Source organism: Xiphias gladius, chromosome 24 (genome assembly GCF_016859285.1).
Source record: "Xiphias gladius isolate SHS-SW01 ecotype Sanya breed wild chromosome 24, ASM1685928v1, whole genome shotgun sequence".
NCBI classification, from domain to species: domain Eukaryota; kingdom Metazoa; phylum Chordata; class Actinopteri; order Istiophoriformes; family Xiphiidae; genus Xiphias; species Xiphias gladius.
In genome coordinates this window covers 9,763,252-9,784,351 of record NC_053423.1, presented here as the reverse complement: position 1 = coordinate 9,784,351, position 21,100 = coordinate 9,763,252, and the positions used below count along the sequence as shown (strand labels likewise).

Here is a 21,100-nt window from a genome sequence, read left to right as displayed (position 1 = left end):
AACTGCTTCTGTTGGGATTGATGTTCTGTAGAACAGAAGAGATATGACAATAATTTGAAGACCTCTCACTATTACTGTATATCATATCTGTCCCTATGTTGAGGTAATTGCATGTCAGTTAGACCAGTTTATGTTCCCCACAATGGGCTGCATGATAAGTCGTCGTTGAAGAAATATGACTTCGTAATTACTTTGTATTTTTAATTTAGACAACATAATTGTGTGTTGTGATTCACAAGGTTATGATATAACATTGTATATTGGCAAATAATTCAGACTAGCTAATGTCCTGTTGTACCAAAGGACCACTTATCAGTCTGACAGATCAGCCATACACTCAAACACGCAAGCAACTCGAAAATGAGGTCACATATAAAAGGAAGATGGGAGAGAAATGGATTAAAAGCCTATGATAGAAGTCCTAAAAACATAAGCAGGCAGAGGGCTAGATATACAACTCTTATCTTGTCCCCTTGCAGGATCTGATAATGTTCCAATGCACACAGCCCTTCTAGAGGTTTAGAAGTAAATATGACAGAAAGGCATGTGTTGGTTGACCCGGGCCGTGTCCCTACGGGCCTGTTTTACCCCCCCCCCCGACAGCACAACTCCTCCCGTGCTGTGTGAGCTGGGACTTGGTGATCCGGACATGGTAAGTGGGATGGGATGAGGTCCTGTGTGCTACTCTGCCCCGGGCTAGCTACCAGCCTCCCAGGTGGGACGACGAGGGGCGGGGGTTGGGGGGAGGGGTAATGAGAGAGATGTCACTGACCACATTAGTCACCAGAGAAAGCAGGCCATGAGTCAGGAAAGCTTCCAGTCTCATCTATCACACCCTTCTTAACCCACTTTCCTTCCAGCCCAGCCACTCTGCCTTTTTATTTTTCTATTTCCTGCCAGCTCTCCATCCCCCTGCTGCTGACAGAGTAACTTTACCATCCTTGTTTTGATGGTGCTGAAAATGAGAAGAGGGCGCAAAGAGAATGGTTGAGCACTGGACAGATTACGGGTTGCGGTGAGAGACGAGGGAGAGAAGAGATTTAGGGTCAACCTTTGTAGTGCGCCAAGGGAAACAGTTATGAATTGGACTTTATTTTCCCAAACAACTTTTACATTCGAATGAAGTAAATAAAACGATTAAAGGGACTTTGTTTAGCCTGTGTCACTGCGGGGAGAAGGGAAGATAAGAGAGTGACATGATGTGTCTCATTTTCACACCAGTTTTGCCATGGCAGTGTGTAGAGAAGCCCTGTTAGCTGGTGAGACTGCCCAGGGGTGATAAATGATGACATGAGAGAGGTCTCCCGAACGGCTGTTGGATCAAATCCTGGATGAGATATTTGATTCGCTGCTGAGACAAAACATTGTGTTGCTAGCTCAGCAGTGGATGGATTAGCATGGAATATAGGGGAAGCGCTGGGGATGAGTGAAGGAACATAAGAAATGATCCTCCACAGGGCAGTGATGTGATGGGTATCAGTGTGTGTCGCTTCATGCCAGCATTTCGTAGAGTAATTTCATGTAATTGTTATTGCTATAAATAAGTAACCACCTACCTCTCCAAAAACTGTGTGTGTGTTCCCTTTATGTCTGCTTCATAAACTAGCATCCCATGAAGGAAAAAGAGGTGGAGGGTAAAACTGGCTAAGCTCCATTCACTTGTCTTTTACTGTCTGCAGTATGGTGCCTATAGTGGAGCCTATAGTGTCTCTTTCATAATTAAGTATACTAAAGAATAATTCTAGTTTAGTACAACTCAGGTTTTATTTACCTAAGTTTGGCCATCAGTTGTACATTATAGACTACTCACCAAGTTAATTACTGAGATCTTGGAATTGCAGCAACATCGCTAAAAAGAGGTCTAATATGGGAAGAAACATGAGGAGTCAGACAATCACACAGGTTTTAAACAAACCTTCATGTTAAATAAACGTATTTGGAAAAAAAAGGTGAGGACTAAAGATGTTACTTGAGTTGACTTCCAAGTTCCATTTTGAATAATCATATTTGGTGTAGTATTGCCAGCACACAGTTTTCATAAGAAGTGGATTAATACATTACTGCTGGACTCACTTACTTACCTTAGCTTGGCTGGTTTGCGACCTTTCTCCGACTGCTCGTGTTTCTTGACCCACTGGACTTTGTCGTAGCAATTTGTTGCTCTAATTCCAAAACATTAGCAACCAGTTCACAAATATGTATATTGCTAACATGTGTTTATTATTTTTATTGAGAAAAGATGTTATGGAATTTAGGCTTAAATGTGCAGTTCTCATAAAAAACTATAATAACAAAAAAAACTTTATTATCGTAACAAAAACAATTAAATGAAGCAGCGTGCTAAAGTACTAGCTGTAGTTTTTGTGCTCCTTCATCTTGCTGAGCAGATGCAGTTAAACACAACCAGTAGTTGTCTTAGTGTCATACATAATTCAAGTATGTATTAAATAAGCCCTATAATCAATTTTGGTTTAATGACAAGTGGTCTTTCACAGAAAAAGATAGATGTTTGTCATACACTGTTATTTGCCTTATGATAAGAAGACATAATGCCTTGTCCCTCTGTTTGTTTACTGCTACATCACAGGTCACAGCTGTGTGCTGCGCATTTTAATTGAGCATTTCAAAACCATATTACATTTTAACAACCTCAAACAGGCTAATTTAACCCTTTAATTGTAGTTCTGATAGAGAAAATGCAAATCTTTGCTTCCCTGCCGTGCCTTATTCATTGTGACTCAGGTAGTTTTGTGTGAAAACATGGTGTGACGGATCAGATTTATGTCTGCTGTCACAAGGTGATGTAGCAGGAGTGACTCAATGACTCACCTCATTAAAGATTTTATTGGATAAAAATGGGATTGGGCCAATGGGAGAGGCAAAGCGAAAGCTCCTTATGAACTCTGTTTTCTGTTCATTTCATGCCTTTTAGCGTTTGATTCAGTTTTGTATGTGTGTGTGTTCACAAGGCATAATTTGCCCTGCAAAGTGTGAAATAGGAAATTTGTGAATATTTAATGGCGCTGTGACAGTATCTGGTCACTTTCTTTCTGATACACTGAACTCTCAGTCAGTGTGACACTGAAATCTAATCCGTGTCAGAGCTGAGTGTTTTACAGAGGATTTGGATGTTAATTCAAGTCCATCAGCCAAGACATCAGTATCAACGCCCTCTGTCATTCAATATTATGGCTCTTTCTTCTGCCACGCTCTGGCACGTACATTCAGTGGAGCATATGTGTGTTTGCACTATGCTGGGTTTCTCTGTGTGGGATTTTGTGTGTGTGATCCATTTGGCTCTCAGTCATCCCACGGCCTGGCACTCTTACTGTCCTCTGTGCGTGTGTAGCGGCAAAACCAGCCTTCTGTTTTCTCGGCTTAAGAGACCTCTTATAATTAGAGACATTCAGCAGCCTCACACACACACACACACACACACACACAGACACGCATACACATACAACACCAGGCCAAAAACAATAGCAGCAGGCAGCGGGCAGACACATACAGTATCATAACATGGGAAGTTTCCATGGTAGCCTCAGCAGGAAGTGCATTATAGCTCCTGCGTGTACTGCCGGTGTGTTCATCATGAATTTCTGTGTAATTCTTGCTATTTTTGCAAGTTGCATGTACACGACATGTCTGCGATATAATATGTAAAAACAAAAACTGTTATTATTAGAATGTGCAGTTTCATAAATGTTGTAGGGGAAAGATACTCTGATACCCACACCAATTTTATCTTTTCAAACGTCCTTTTGTCGTGTTCTCATACCTTCTCTTCAGAGAGATTGACAATCTAGTCAGCAGTCACCTGGGAGAAATGATGGAAGCACACTTGGCCGGTCAGAAAAATATCAGATCCTTAATTTAATTAAAAATACGGTACTGTGTTTCAGGCAGGAGGACCTTTATCAAATTAAGAATGACACACAGCTTCTTTTGAGGTAAACACTTGACATTCAGGTAACCACATGTGACAACTCAATAGTCAAGACAGATCTCATTCAGTAAGATAAACTGCTGATCATTTGGAATTTAAATATCCGAGGACATTTGACTGATGACAACAGAAAATTGCTGACAGATATTTTTAATTATTTTATTTTTATTTTTTCAGTTAACTTAGCTATGATTCAGCTCAGTTCACTCTTCACTGTCCCACGTGGGAAATTTGGCTTGAACCAGCCAAAAACACTCGGCACTCCAACAACAAACACAAAAAATGATCAACTAGAGAAAGTAACACCCAACAGTATAAGCAATAAGTGTATTCAGTAAGTAAAAACACATTCAAAATATTTAAAACCAATGAATAAGAACAAGTTAAAATGGCAAGAAGACAGAGTTTACTGTTTATTGGTTCAACTTTATGTTCAGATTTATTATTAGAAGGATTCACCTTGGCTTTCTATTGTTTGTTTCCTGACAAGGCTCTCAGACCAACAGTATATCTTTGTCATCTACTTCGTAGCCAAATTGTAGGTTAATTAACAGACCGGCAGTGGCAGTGTGGCCTGCATACTAGAGAGCAGCTTTAAAGAGACCATTAATGGATCGCTCAGCCGTATCTAATTACAAGGTTGTGGCATTTGTGTTTATGGGAGTAACTGAAAGGAGAAATCATGTTTTCACTCTTCTGTTCCTCTGCATCAGCTTACAAGTACGATATACTGACTGTAGCCAGTCATGCTTGGCTGAATCACACTGAAGTTCATGTTTTTTGGTCTTTTACACTATAGCTTGCCAAGTTTGAAATCAGAGGACACTCCAACCGTTCGGGGCATTTAGTCTTTTATACAAAATTTACTGGTGCTTTTTTGGCTTTTCCAGTTTAATCCATTTAAACTTTTTGCTTGCCCTGAAGTTTGGATTTTTCTTGCTCTCAAACACTAACAGTCAGACAAATTAAGAAGCCTGATCTTACACAGCAGGGGTCGGCGTGGGTTGGAGATGGGTGCTGTTGAGGTGTGGAGGAGGAGTTGATAGCTACCAGGCTTGCTGGGGGGGGGGGGCAGTTTGCTGACGGGAAGAGAAATAAATGAGCTCTGAGATGAGAAGTTAGACAGCACAGAGACATAAGGCAGGGGAGCTGTCTGGCACAGAGATGAAGATAGATGGGCTCCAGGTCCAGCGAATCACTATATGGGGACAGGTACATGGTGCCATCCTCGATATTGACACTGCAGATTTTAGAGATTGATAGACTTGTAAACTTAACATTGACAGGGCTGCTACACTCCCCACTTGAAATAAAATATTCTGCCTTGATTTATAAACTATGGAGGTTAAACAGCACAAGATAAGAAACTGATTAAACATTGGAAAATGCTTTACTCCAAAGAATAAGTCAAATACAAAAACTCCAAAACAGTTTCTCAAGATTGGGAAATTGCACTACTCCGCTTTGTAATTTAAATATTTTTCTCAACTGAGTCGGCTGCCCAAGAATAAATTCTTCATAATTAGAATATAAATACAAAACGTGCCCCTTCTAACGTGCTAAAACCAAAATATCCTCATACTTTAACAGCAAAATAGGTAATTTCTCAACTCAGTGGCTGCTTACTAATTGTTCCAGAACGTTTGACAGCATCAAGCTGTCTTGTAGGAAAAAGGATCCACAACAAACGAGGAAAATGTAAGTTGAGTCAAGATGTTGCTGCAATCGCAACAAAATAGGTAGTTTTTCAGGGCTTTCAAAACAAATCATTAAAGAAAGAATTCATACGAATGTTCTCTGGTTAGCCGCCACTAAGGTCGAGATTTGAAATCCTACTTTTTGGAAAATACATTTTGGGAAATAAGCCTTCTTCCTGAGAGCTAGACGAGAAGATCTATACCACTCTCATATCTGTACAGTATATATGAAGCAACCACCACTGCTAAAGCTCATCAAGGAAAATCTTTTTTTTTTTTAAACCATACAAAAGCCAAAGTGTAAAAATGACAACTTGCGGTTTTATGGGTGGTTATGTGCAGGGTTTTGGGTTTTTGTTGATTGGACAGAGCCAACCGAACTGATTCCCTCTGCTTCCAGTCTGTATCCTATGTTAAGCTCAGCTAACCGTCTCTTGGCTCTGGCTTCATAGCATAAGAAAACAAATAAGCATATTTCACAAAATGTTGAAGTATTCCTTTCACTGGACGAATCTCTGCATGTCAAACTCGCAAGTAGGCAATGAAACTTTAGTTCTGCGGATATGAAACCAATATACTTATCAGTGTCACTTGTCAGTGTAGTTGTCCTCCGGGTAAAACATATATACTGTATACTATATAAAGTACACTTCAGTTCACCCTGCGTCAATTTGGAGCATGTCCTTAGCCAGAGACACACACATACACACACAGACGCAGACAGGGGATCTCATCATTAATAGGAAAAGAGAAAAGGACGCATTTCTCATTTGTTGTCACTATCAGTGTCATATTCTTCTCCTTCTCTTGCTTTCACTCCATTATTTCTCAGAGATCAGGCCCCAGCTTCCTGCAGTATTTTTCTCCATTCATATTGAATCAGCCTCTCCTCCCACGTTTCTTTCCCTGTCCTCCGTCCTCCCTCACTCCTTCTTCTTTTTCATCATCACTCACTTGTTCTTTTCTGTCCTCATGCCTCTCTGAAAGCCGAAATTTTATTCTCTTTATCTCCCTTCTCTCGTAGCCTTCTAAGTCCCTCCCCTATCTTCATTTTGTCCTGCTCTTCTCGTTCAAAGTACAGAGGCCCCCCAGAGAGCTTGAGAGGAGTGCACATGGGCTGGAATAGAAAAGAGAGGGAGAGCAGGGAAGGGAGGGAAGGAGAATAAGAGAGGTGAAGAAAATGAGGGCATATAGGCTCACCTAAATTTCAAGTTTCTAGCCCCTATCTCTCCTTTCTTCTTCTTTCTTTCCCTTCACTCCTCTTTTCATAACAAATGTCCCTACAGCAGTTCTGTGCAAAGCATTCAGCCTTCCCCCTCCTCCTCCTTGGCAATTATTATGAGTTTCATCACACAATGCCAAAATTTGCCCTTTGCTACATCAGTTCAAGTTCCACAATAGCACCTACTTTGGTTATTGTGGTCATACTAAATTCATTGCTTCAAAAAGTGCCGGTCAGAAGTTTTTTTTAAGCAGTAAGAATCAGCGACGTGGTAGCGTGATAAACCAGGGCAACGATGGTGATTTACAGAGACATCTGAAGCACAGTACATTTACATTTGAGTCTTCAATTCGAAATACGTATTAAGGGCAGCTTCACTGTACTTTATACGTATAATTCATGATCTCCAGCTACGGCAGTGTTTTAGTGGCATAAAGAATTTTGTGCACTAACCACTTGTGATATCCGGCTGAGTGCAGTTTGAAAGCCGATGTCATTTAGCCATGCTAGCGAGATGGCACTGCAAGTTGGTTGATCATTTGGTCCACCACTTTGGTCCAGACTGAAATATCTGTATTGTGGGGATTACGATGAAATTTTGAAGCGACTTTGACCTGATGATCCCTTGATCATCAGGTCAAAATATCAGTTTGGTCAATTCTTTGGTTTATGACCAAATACTTGCAGAACTAAGGACATTATCTTCAACACTAGCTGTACCCATGCTAATGCTAATTAGGAAATGTTAGCATGCTAACATGCTAAACTAAGATGGTGAATGCGATAAACATTATACCTGCTAAATACCAGCATGTTAGCATTGTTATTGTGAGCATGACTAGCATTAGCATTTAGGCTCAAAGCACCGCTATGCCTATGTAAAGCCTCACAGAATTTCTAGCACGGTTGTAGACCTTTAGTCTAGTTAAATGATCATGCTAATGTTGTCAGGGTGATGAAAAGTTTGTACCACCTGAGCTGGACTTGTGGCATCAACACCATTTTTTGTAAGCCACTTATTAAATACGTTCTGGGACAGCAAAAGACTGCATTGCTGTACTTTCTGTGTACAAAAACAAGAGAAGAAGACCAAAAAAAAAAAGCAGGGGTTCTAATGATAAACCAAGTGAGGGAGCAGGTGGAAAGAGAAATTATATGAAAAAAGAGTAGTGAAGAAAGAGAAATATTAAAAAGATGCATGATGTTGGTCAGAGTTGTATTTACATATTTCATGTGCCCTCGGGCTGTTGGTTTATCCTCTTTATAATTACTCTGATGTTAGGAGAGAGAGAAGTAAAGGAGTATGGGGGAGAAGAGGGAGATGGCCGGGTGATAGAGAGAAATATACAGTGAAAGGGATGTTGAATATAAACAATACTGGAGTCATTGTGACATGTCACAGTAGGAAAAGCTCGTGAGAGTTGTACCTCTGCAACCAAAGGCCCCTGTGTCCATCAGTTAGATTGGCGCATGTATGCACACACACTGGTATCCTGTGAGTATTCAGCCACCCAGTGATGATTTGAGCTGTAGAGTTTATCATCTGTCACTGTTTAAGGTCAGACACAGAATAAGATTCCAAAATAACACATTAGACAAATACCAGCTGACAGGGTCACCCCTCAACAGCAGGCCAGCCGTGACATTTGTGTGTGTGTGTGTGTGTGTGTGTGTGTGTGTGTGTGTGTGTGTGTGTGTCTGGAGATATTTCATATCTCACTTGAACACTCTGCTGCCATCTGCACTGTCCTCGCCTGCTGACCTTTGTGTTATTTGTTTTCTCAGTTTGCAAAACTATTGGAGATCAAAAAGACTTTCCAGGGCTTTTCACTTTTAATTTGTCTTTTTATGGTGTAGGAAGTCATTTCTGCTGCCTCTGCAATAAGTGGGGACTTAAACTGCAAACCAAAATGTGGTTGAAATTTAAAATCAGTGTCCTTCAGCCCCGAGGAGCTACTGCAGCTGTAAGACAAACTATTAGACTGTATTTCATCAGACACTCTGCACATCAAGACGTCCTTTTATTTGAGCTGTTCTACCCCTCCCAACTTCAACCTCCAGTCTGTACTTCAACACTCACCTAATTTTTCTTTTCTTGGCCTCTCTCATCTTCTTTCCTCAGCCCCGGTCCAACTGTCCGGCCCTCCCCTCCCAGCCCATCGGCCCTCCAGTCCAGCGGGACGATGATGCTCAGCAGCACTGTGGAGGTGCCCAGCCCGGGTGGGATGAGCGGCCTGAGCGGGCTGAGTGCGGCGGCCCGGAATGTGGTGCGCTCCTCCAGCATCTCAGGGGCCATGTACAGCCTGGAGAAGAGTCCCGGCAGCGGAGGCTCAGACTCCGCATCTTTGGCGGGCAACAAGAAGCGGCGCTCCAGTCTGGGTGCCAAGATGGTGGCTATCGTGGGGTTGTCGCAGTGGAGCAAGAGCACACAGCAGCTCAATCAGCAAGGTCAGATTACAGTTTAAATACTTTTGTTGGATGTAAATTCTGAAATAGATTTTTTACCCCATGCTTCTATTTCTATCTCTTTTAATTCCGATTATTCATTTTTATTACTTATGTATGCCCATTTCTTAAATTCTCTTTGTACCAAGATATTTTTCTTTTTTCTCCATTTTCCCCATTCTCGCCATTTCAGCTAGGTCAATGAGACTCGAAACTCCCTTTGTTCCTGTCTCCTTTTTTTCCCCTTCTTCTGTTCTTTTCATTCTCAGCTCAACAGTTTTCCTCTCCCTTGTCCTTGTTCTATTTCTCCTCTGTCTTCTCTCCCCTTAGCTTCACTTTGCTTTTGTCTACTTAATCGTAGTTTCTAAAGTTTGTGGATATCTAGCTGCAAATCGTATTGTTTTCCCCAAATGATGACTGAATTTTTAATAGGCAAGATATTTATCGTCGTTACCCTCCTGGCTTGGTTTTAACATTACAAAATATCCCACGTGCCTTTCAAATTATTAAATTCTTTCCTGCTGCAGATAAATTGTTAAACTCATACTACTACTGGTCCAACAGAACAGTGATTATTTGAGTGTTTACACAACATCATCAGCATAATCCATTCCGAAGGGTTTTTGGTTGTGTTCTGCCTCAGTTATAATACCTATAATATCCTTTTCAACAAGCTCTCTGTGGCTTTACCTTTTGTGGTGTCATGTGTTTGTGGTGAGTCATTTTTAAATGTTACAACACTGTTGTGAGCATCATTGTGTGTTGAAGTGGGTTTGCTGCAGTAGCAGCTAGTACGCATGGTGGCTGTATGGCAATGATACTGATGCTGTGTTCTAATATGTCTCCTGTGGGGTATAATTACAGATACTGCAAAAAAAGTTTTTCTCACTTTGCACCTCAGTGGCAAACACAAACCCACTCATTCCTGGTGGGAAATAGAAAAAACACGTCACACATTGAGGCTTGGTAAAGGCTGAGAGGCAGGGCCAGGAGGGGCAGGGGATGCAACTCATTTCAGTGCAGTTAAATATTTTCTTTGTTCTTCTGTCTGTCAATAACAAACACGTTGTTCAGCTCCCCCACATCCTCTTAGCACATTCAGTTTCTCCTTCCAGTACACTGAACTGTAACAGTGTGTCCATATCTACACGAGTCTCTCTGCTTGCTTGCTCACTTTGTGTCTGTACAGTATGTGTGTCTTAATTCTTTGAAAACGTTGAGTTGTATTACAAGAGCTGAAGCTTTCTGCTTTGTGTAAGTGGGCTGGGTACTGTTTGAAATTTTTCAAGACTGGTACCATTAAGATATCTCTCTGTACCGATACCAGAATTGTACTTTTTTCATGTCCTTAGTTTCAGGTGTATATAAACATATTATTCTATAAAAAAAAAAGATCATCTATAATTGTATAACAAAAAAGCCTAAGGTTAACTGGTTCAAAATGTGAAAATTTACTGTTTTTTGTCTTTATAATAATAATCTCTCAAAAAATATTTGACACCCAGGCCTGGTTCTTGGATGTTCAGGATGTTCATCCTCTGACTACAGCCCATCCTGATCTGTTCTGCTTTACTGACACAACACTTAATATGAGTCAGATTTGGTGGCATAGGGAAGGATATTTGTCCTCTGTCCTCATCTCACCGAAATGAATTTTCAACATAAATTCAATCTCCTTGGTACATTTCTTCATTGAACTGTGGTTGTATGAAGTAAATATAGCAAGACTGGGCAGTTTTGCTTTTGTCTCTTAACACTGACATCTTTGAATTGATGGGTGAACGCTGAAAATGAAAAAGAAAGTGACTATTTTGGAGGAAAGCAGAGGAATATGGAATAACATAAAAAAATGAAGTTGAAAATGAAAAAGCATGAATTTATTTCATACATGTTCTCATGCCAGCTCTGACATGATCGCCATAGAGGCAGTGCACACAGGAACACACACAGTCCCTCACATGCACACACACCCTCCTAAATCCTGAATCATTATCCTGTATCATTACCTGTTTTTGGCATCCATCAGTTCGAGATAGCTGTTGCTCCAGTACTCAGTACACACACAGAAACACACAAAAAGGGCTCTGCGCACTCAGGCACAGCTGACTCTTGTCTGTCGCAGGCTGAGCTGCCGATATTTTCACCACAGGGGCTTTCATGTGTCTGTGTTTGTGGTGGTGAGGAGAGCACAATGGAGGGGAAAGTGTGGATGAGGAGCCTAGGAGGGGCCGAGGATGTAGAGACGAGGAAGGGGAGACGAGGGGTGTGTCTAAATTTAGATGTTCTCAGCTGCCAGAGGAACACATCGCGCCTGGAACAAAATCACAGTATCATGCGACGCTCCCTCTTTTTCCATCCGTACTGCATCTCGCCTTACCATAGCAGTACCATCTTCAGCTCCTCCTGCATGATAGTTTCCTCTTGGCCACAACAGGTAGGGTTGTGATGCAAACCTACCTCTGACGAACTGAGCTTGAGAATGAAATATAACTGAACGGCTTGGTAGCGGCCCTGATAATGACCTTATCAGCCAGACGTGACCAATCCAATAATTTCAGTTCTGCTCCATTCATTTAATGCAGAGAGCTAATTTGTAACAGTCATTTTTAACAAAAGTTTATCGGAAAAAGTGAGGTCAGTGCATCCCTAAACTAAATATTGTGAGGTAGATTCAGGCAGTCCACATTTAACTTGATTTATGTGTAAAATGAATCACAATCCAGGTGTTTTATGTAATTTCTTCAACATCATGATTATGTCACCGCCCTACTAGGAACTGGCACTTACAACTTTACTAAGTTAAGCTTAGTTTCTGGAGACAAACAAGGTTGTTTACTTAATGTCCCAGTGAGGCCAAAATGGGCTACCTTAATCTGTTGTTTTCCTTACCTGATTACTTACACCAGCTGGAGGCAAAAAATGGGTGCATACAATTAGACAGGTGACCGACACAGCCAGACAGACTGACAGAAGGTCGCATAGACAAATGAACAGAGTGACAGTCAAAGATTCCTCCCTGCTTGGTCAAGTTCGATTTAGGGTCCTCTCTGTGTTCCTTCCTGGAGGTCATTAATGGCCCAATTTGGCCAGCTGTCAGTGCTCCATGTCCCGAGTGGCCAGGTGCTGGCCCCCTGCTTCACTTGGTTGGTCACCTAGTAACTGATAAGCCACAAGTTGAATTGGTCCCAAGAGAAGAGGGAATGTGAGAGGGAAGTAATTTGGGACTTTGGATGCAAGAAAGGGAAAAAGGAATGGAAATTATTCCGTAAATCGAAGGCAAACTGATCATCTGTCAATGATTTTTATCTTTTAAGATAAAAAACATAGTCCTCTAGCTAGTAAGTAAAAATCTGTTTCTACTGGTGGCTTGCTCTACCCTAAATAATAAGATTGATGGGCAGGGACAAAACAATTTATGGGGGTAATAGAAAAAGTGACTGAGCACTGAGGTGGCTGATAGAGACACAAAGATGTAAGAAAGACAAAGTGAACGGAGACAGTGGGAGAATATGTCAGCGTCTCACTATTAAAGCACTATTAAGAGGTAATGTGGTTATGGTGTTGTTATTGTGTCCGAGTTTCTGCAGGGTATGTTCTAGCCATGCTCCATTTTTTGAATTGGATCTCGTCAACCTCCAACTATCAGCAAAATCTGTCCTGGTAAGCTCTTATGCAAGCAAAGTAGTGTTTTTGTCGACTTGCCTAAGCAAAAATTGCATGTTATTTTGCAAAATAACGTCATTTTCAAACTGTAAAAAACGGCTAATGTTATGCCCCCTGGAAAATAGAGGTGTTAGTTATTTTCATTTTCAAATAGTTTTATTTCAAAATGCAGCTGTAATCTCTCCAAAAAAATTAAAGTGTTTCTCATCTGGGGTTCTTATTAGGCTCAGAACCTTTGATAACTTTGACTTGATTACTGTCTAGTATTCTTGCCTTTTACAGTAGTCGTCATTAGGGATGTAACAACACAATTAGCTCACAGTTTGGTATGATAAAAACCACAGTGTTCATGGTTTGATACAATATTTTTAACAAACTACTTGAAAACAAACTATTGCCTGCGACATCCTCTTTGTGCCCTGTTAAGTAAAGACTACAATGTGCTTCCACCCTTGTTCCCTATCCTTGGAAACTAGCTAACTCGTCAATTACAGTTCTGCACCAGGTCATTTCTGGTCTTCCAGGTTTTCTTTCGCCTAGAAGAGTCCATCTCAGAGCGAATTTTGGAATGTAATCTTCCTGCAATTCAAGCACATGGCCCAGCCATTGCAGTCGTCTCTAATCATTCTTTTGCCCATTGGTTCCCACTCGAGGATGGTCTTGGCTTCTTCTCCTCACACTGCAATGGCTACACGGCGTGTGTCATTTTCATGCCCCAAATAAATGAGACAGTCGGCATTGACTTATAACTGGGTATATCAAGGTGGTATTTCCTCATCTCACTGACAACTTGGGCTGTCTTGGATGTCTCATACATTTTTCGGATGTTCACTTTTCCTAGGTGACTCAGGGTTTTTGGCCATAGTAGATTCTTTGTGCACCCCTGGTTTCCAGCAGGCTTTCACCGGGGTTGTTCATACAGTCACTTGAAACTTGAGAAGAATCTCCTCATGGCATGGAAGTGGTGCTCTCCCCCTAACCTGGAGGGCCTGTGCTCTGTCTTTCGTAGGGCCCTTTACTTGAGAACAATCCGGGTTAAACCCTCTGAGAGAAAAAAACTCCATTAGGCATAGCTCTCTAGATCTAGATCTTTCAGACACACACGTTTCTCCACCATGAGAAGGTAACACCACAAGAATTAAAGCAAATTATCACTGTCCAAAACTGGTTTTATTGCAGATGCAAAAAGAATAGAGTAAATGTCTGAACTGAGTGACTGATTGTATGTCTAAAATAGGACACTTTAAAGACTGTAGCCTTGTCAACATTTTCAGACAGCTGCTTAGACCTCTGACAGTTGTAAGTGTTAATGGATGCCATTTAATTCTGCCCTCTGGTGTTTCCATGAAAAAAAAAATTGTAACATTAGGGAGTCATTACTCTTCAGATTTATTTAACATTGACAATCCATTTTGCAGCTCAAATGCACTTTTTATACCATTTCATTGTGCCACAACATATTGCGACATCTCTAGTCCCAATTAATATCCCGCTCACCTGTCTCTGTCTCATTCACACTGCCATGTGAATAAAGGCATCAACATTACAGACATCACAGAATAGAGATGTAAGATAACGAAAAAAACCTTATAAACATGAACACTAACAAAATACAGGTAGCATAGAGGATAAGATTAGATACGTTCCTTCAGGTGGTTGCAATATACAGTACACTCCCACCAAACTGGTGTCTTTCCATGTTTAGATCCTTATATTTGATACAGAATATTTTTCATGCATTCCCATAGACATAATGTATGTTAGACTTCCATAATGCATCTCAGCTTTCCTCATGTTATTCCATTCATAGCCCTGACTCCCACTGTCATTGTCTCATTATTCTAGGTTTTGTAACAGGCGAGTGTTAGGGATGGCATTTTGGTTCTGTCTATGTTCTATTTATTACCTGCTATTATTAGTATCGGTGAGCAGAAAGCACACACACACAGCCATACACACACACACACACACACACACACACACACTGGGTTTAATGGGTGAGTCACTCCTCTGTTGAACACGGTCTTATCTCCTGAGCAGGTTTATCCATGACTGTGAAAACAGAGCTAGCAGAGCGGCTTCCAGTACACTGTCAGTCTGCACAGAGGGACGCGGCTTGCAGAGAAACAAGGGCCATGGATGAGATGCAGTGCACCAGGAGAGTTAGAATAAAGGAAACCAGGCGTGGATGTGTGTCTGTTTTTTGTGTGTTTTTGGTGAGCGTCCCAGTGAAAGGCTTCAGCTCCAAGCCCCCCCAGTCTGCAGCATATACATACAGTGTGTTTGTGTGTCTGTGTGTGTGTCCGTGTGTGTGTGTGTCCGTGTGTGTGTGTGTGTCCGTGTGCACGCATGTTTGTTGTGTTTGGCTGGTGCACATTCACACTCAATCACCTCAGTCTTTTCTGCTCCATTTAGCTCTGTCAGCCCACTCAACGCTCATCCTCTCCTTTTCTCAACCTCCCTTTTCAATTCCTTTAAGTATTCTTTATGTAAATCATTATTCTTTTTGCATGTTTATATCTGTGTTGCTGTAGATACTGCTGAAGTACACCAGAGACACAAAAAAAGAAACAGAAACAGAGAAGGGAGACTGTCTGACACAAGAATAGAATACTTGTTAGTTTGCTTATTAAATTGTTTCCAAATTTGCTCTGAGACCAATTGCAACCACATTTCTGTGTTGTAATATTGTCAGACAAATTATTTTGAGTTGGCTGACAGTAACTCTACCTCCAACCTGGGAGTGAAGATATGTGAAGAGGCTTTCACCATTGCCAGTCATGTTAAGAAACCCATTTTCCTTACTTCTGATTCAGTTTTATTTTGTCTTTCAATGAACTAACCCAGGTGTTTCTGTTTCATTTGCCTTGCCATAAAAAGCTGTAAAAAAAATTCTCACACAAACTACAGTACTGTGCCAAGAATTTTGTTTTGTTGTTTTGTTATGCCAAGATAAGCAAGTTATAAAAACCTTTGTAAGCTTTGTTTTGTCTGTGTAGAGCAAATTTATCAAAGCTATGTGGCTTTTACAACTCCAAAAACTCAAAACTAGGGCTGAATGAAAAAAAAAAAATTTCCTGATTAATCGTGATTTTTATTTCAATTATATGATATCGATTTTTAAAAACCTGGGATCGAGCTTTACATTTGTACCTTTTTTTTAGTAAAGGTACATCTGAGCTTCTGTGTATGTAAGGGTTACTTGTTGTAAGTGGTTCTTTTAGGGCTTCATGACGTGTAAAATGTCTACTTTGTGGAAACAAAGTTATTAAAACTTGCGCAAAAAGGTTATTTTAAGTTTGCAAGTAACGTACATGATAGCTGCTATATTAGCTGCATTGGGTCACGTAGTCTGTTACTTAAGTAGTTGCAGTTTACGCGGACACAGTCGCTGTTTATGGGAGTGTTGTGATGCAGGATGGTTAGCTGTATCTCGTAGCAAATCTAGACATGATGTCTTGGAAAGGGGTGAAAAAAATACTACACACTGATCTGAGCTCTGTTTCTGTTCGTTGAAGAGTATAGAATATTATCTCCGTGGAAGTTGTATGAACAGTGTTTGGATATTACTTTATTCAGTCTGTTCCTGCCGGGGAGCTAATGTTAGCTAGCCAGAGACAAAGCAGGAAGAATGTCTGATGCAGTTTAGCCAACTCATAGAGAGTAAGTGCACAGTGTTTGCTTTTGAGCTTGTTTGGATAGTTGGCTAATGTTTTTGGTATTCATTATAAAATTTAATTAATAAAAAGGTTGTTAAACACTGTCTCAGTTATGTGAAGTGCAATTATACTGTTACCCTTCTGTTTGTTAGTTAACTTTCTCCTAGCAAATTGCACCCACAATTTCCAGCTAGCAGTACTTGTTACCCTAAAGATAAGTGAACATACTGATATTTAATTGGTGCTATTCCTTACTAGAGCACGTTTTAGTAAAGCTAACATTTACATGTATTACTGTGGTGTTTCGTTAGCTAACGTTAGCCTGCAGTTCCTGTAACTACTGATAACAAAGAACGGGGCTAATATCTTTGACTGTTGACAGGACAAGCTCTACTTTAATCATTTGCAGTACAGCGTACGTAAGAAGTCTTTTTAGTTTCCTGAATACTTGCAATGGGAACATTGTGTTCCCCCACACCGAGATAGCTCTGCAGGAACGGCTGATGTGATGCAGAGGGGAGATAGCTATTGAGTGTCTGTTTCTATCCCAAAATAAGTAAAATGTGCTGGGTTATCAGTTCTAGACACAGTCCACCACCAACCCAAACACAATTCTCCAAACAGTACTACAATTTCATAATGTGTACAGATGCCCCCCTTGCTTGTTTGAATTAATTTGTATACTATAGCTGAAGTCTTTTTCCAAAAAGGTTTTTAAATTACAGCCTCCTATAAGTATTCTTCACTATTATGGCAATTGTGTACACTGTTTTGTATGTTTCAATGTAGGTTGCAGTTCTACTTATAATGATAGCTGATTTTATGATATTGAGGGAAATTAAAGTCATCAGGGATGAAATCCAACAATAATGCATTAAAAGGCCACAGACTAGTATGTCCACTGTTAAAAACAGTCATCATCTACATGTGTTTTACACTGTGTAAAGTGGACCACAGAATAGACCTGGCATTGTAGTACTCAGGGTGTTTTCGGGGTGACTCACTTATGCCCTACTTCTAGCTCTTTTTCTGAGTAACAGCTACGAAACACACTTAAAGAATTTTGGCAGAGACATTTTGGAAACCTTACGGTGATCAGATCCTTTGAGGGAAAACTCACCCCTAAAGAGAAATTCTTGCATATCAAGACAGCTCAGAAAAGCATATGAAATCAATGAGCAACACTGGATAAAAAAAGCTATGAATTGTTAGAATAGTAACAGTGGGAGCTGTTGAATCTCTGCAGCATATGAACCATGGTAACACTTCAACTGCCCTCTCATAATAATAGCTGTTTCACAGGATGACTACACATGAGCTATTCATATCCACTATGACTAATCAAAAAAACCTCCTTTTGTCTTCTGAGCTGCTATTTCAGGTGAGACTGCTGCTCTGTTGTGTCCCTCACCTCACCTCCTGCTCCACCAACTAATTTTTCTTTTGAGGCGTATTGACTCACTGGCTCTCCTGAAACCTTTCTCATGTCTCTAAAAGCTTTCTCTTCCCCACTGGTGCTTTTAGAGGCTACCAAACACCAGCTAAGCTGAGCGGCAATCACTTTTTTCCCTCTCTGTTCCTTATCTCACCACTTGCCATACTCCCTCATCACCCTCTTTGTGTTTCCCCCAGCTCACTGACATCTTAATTTTCCCTCTCCTTTATCTCTCCTCCCTTCATCTCCATTTCTTTTGCTCTCTCACTTTAACTCAGAGTGTCTATCATGTTTTCTCAATCTTGCCTGCTGACTTCTCCATGCTCTATGCTCTATTCTTAGCCAGACAGATTGGTGAACCATTCAACCGTAAATCTTTCTTTCTTTGTGCTTGTATACCTACTGTTATGTCTGTACATATGCTTATGGGTGTAGCTTCTGCGTTTACACTGTCTCTCAGCCAGTTGTGAACTGATCAGAGTTTTTGTCCACTGCACCTACGATCTGATGCAACCTTTATATTCAAAGAATAGCTTGACAATTTGGGAAATATGCTCATTCGCTTTCTTGCTGAGAGTTAGACGAGAAGATCTCATATGTCTGTACAGTAAATATGAAGCTACAGCCAGTAACTTTTTATTTTAGCTTAGCACAAAGACTGGAAGCTGGGGAAACAACTAGCCTGACTCTGGTCAAAAGTAACAAAATCCGCCAACCAGCACCAGTGATTTTCTGTAGTCTTGCTGTCATCGTAAGGTCGCTTGTTAAGGCCTGATCACACCAGCATTTAAGATAGCAAAATTTCATTGAAAAGTCAGTTGATTGATTTTTAATAAAATTGCCGTGAGTAGTTTTGCTTGCAGGGCTGAAGTAAACCCGACATTTATTTTTTTTGAAACTTTGGTGAACTTTGACCAACAAATTTGTGCCAATAGTGAGCCTTGACAATACTGACCGGAGAGCTGGTCCAAAATGGTGTAGGCTTTCGTAGCTTATTAGCTCTGTCGCACCATCCACTTTTATCTAATCTTTTCTGTTGAAGTGTAAACTGTTGGAGACAATTATGAGGCAGAAGCTGATGATGCAAATACATCTTTGAATAAACTTGTGTGACCTTATTGCCCTGTTAGCGACCAAGCTATCGTGCTTGTCAACTGACAGTTAGTAAGCTATCAATAAACCTTTTATTATAATTATTAATATTATGTTATATATTGTAGTATTTGTAAATGGCTTAGTGCACAGGGAAAATGAAAAGAAGCTCAGATATCTATATTGTGACTGAATAGAGCTACCAAGTCTTGGCTGGCTAGCATGTTAGTGCTTATCTTACAAATATTTGACAAAGACGCGCAGATTAACTTCGCTGTGCCACTCTCTGGTGTGAGCAGGCTTCATGAGTTCATGAGTGAGTTTAGATGTAAGGAAAAAAAACCCTTTTTTTAGGTTCAATAATTTGCAACAAAGGACATAGATACCTCCAGATGCTAGCGCACACACACATTAAAATGCACACATATGGTACTCAGATTTTTGTGATTTAAACATATTCAATGAACAAGATATAACATGTATAAGTTATAGCTAGCAGCCAAAGAATAAGTATTATTCTTTGGCTGCTGGCTGTGGCTTAATTTTACTTACGATACACAGAGAGTGGTATAAATCCTCTCAACTTACTCTCAGAAAGAAAGCGAATAAATGTAATTCCAAAAATGTTAAACTATACCTTTGTTAACCTTTGTTTACCTTTGTTGATAAAAATTGTCGAATTGTAATTTCTTCTTCTATGCAATGTGGCTTTGGATAGTATTCACACCCCTGCACTTTTTGCACATTTTATTGAGTTGTAGATTTAATTTTAAATAGATAAAATTGTCATTTTTGCCCATCAATCTACACTCAGTAACCCATAATGACAAAGGGAAAATTTTTTGAAAATGTATTAAAAATCAAAAACTGAAATCTCTGAGCCATTGTATTATACGGCATATCAAATTTTTCTAAGAGCAGAGCCAACTGAGGTGTTATTTCCCATACACTGGCAGGAAAAGTTTGGGCACCCCTGGTCAAAATGTCTGTTACTGTGCATAGTTAAGTGATGAACTGATCTCCAAAAGGCATAAAGTTAAAGATAAAACATTCTTTAAATATTTTCAGGAAGATTGGTGTTGGTTATTTTTCTTTTGTACAATTTTAGAGTGGGGAAAAAAAGGGAAAGGAGCACCATACAGATTTAGGCACCCCAAGAGATTTGAGCTCTCAGATAATTTTTACCAAGGTCTCAGACCTTAATTAGCTTGTTAGGGCTATTGCTTGTTCACAATCATCATTAGGAAAGGCCACAGGATGCAAATTTCAAAGCTTTATAAATACTCTGACTCCCCAAACCTTGTCCCAACAATCAGCAGCCACAGGCTTCTCTAAGCAGCTGCCTAGTTATCTGAAAATTAAAATAATTCATGCTCAAAAAGCAGGAGAAGGCTGTAAGAAGATAGCATACTGTTTTCAGGTAGCCCATTTCTCGGTTGATAATGTACTTAAGAAATGGCAGTTAACAGTAACAGTGGAGGTCAAGTTGAGGTCTGGAATACCAAGAAAACTTTGAGAGAGTTGCTTGTAGGATTACTAGGAAGGCAAATCAAAACCCCCGTCTGACAGCAAAAGACCTTCAGAAAGACTTAGCAGGCTGGAGTGGTGGTGCACTGCTCTGCGCAACTAGCAAAAGCGTGTTTGGAAAAAAAGGGTGCAGAATTTCATGAAAAGAACCCCTCTCCAACTGCTAAACAGGGGGGTGGATCAATCATGCTTTGGGCTTGTGTTGCAGCCAGTGGCTTAATGGTAGAAGGTAGAATGGATTCAATCGAATACCAGCAAATTCTGGGAGCAAACATCACACCCACTGAAAATCCCCCAAAACAAGAACTGAAAGACGCTACAAATAGCGTTTCACAAGCTGTGTTACTTGCCAAAAGGGGTGTTACTAAGCAGTGACCATGCAGGGTGCCCAAACTTTAGTTTTGGACCCTTCTC

General features: G+C 40.4%; 1 protein-coding gene across 1 annotated transcript in view; it reads left to right on the top strand.

The window, feature by feature from the left end:
- rims3 (regulating synaptic membrane exocytosis 3) overlaps nucleotides 1–21,100 on the top strand; it is a 33,250-nt gene that overhangs the window by 2,768 nt on the left and 9,382 nt on the right. The window contains exon 2 of the mRNA XM_040122789.1: nucleotides 8,988–9,313. Coding sequence (XP_039978723.1) covers nucleotides 9,049–9,313 — 265 coding nt within the window. The 5' untranslated portion in view covers nucleotides 8,988–9,048. The remainder of the gene's footprint in view (nucleotides 1–8,987; nucleotides 9,314–21,100) is intronic.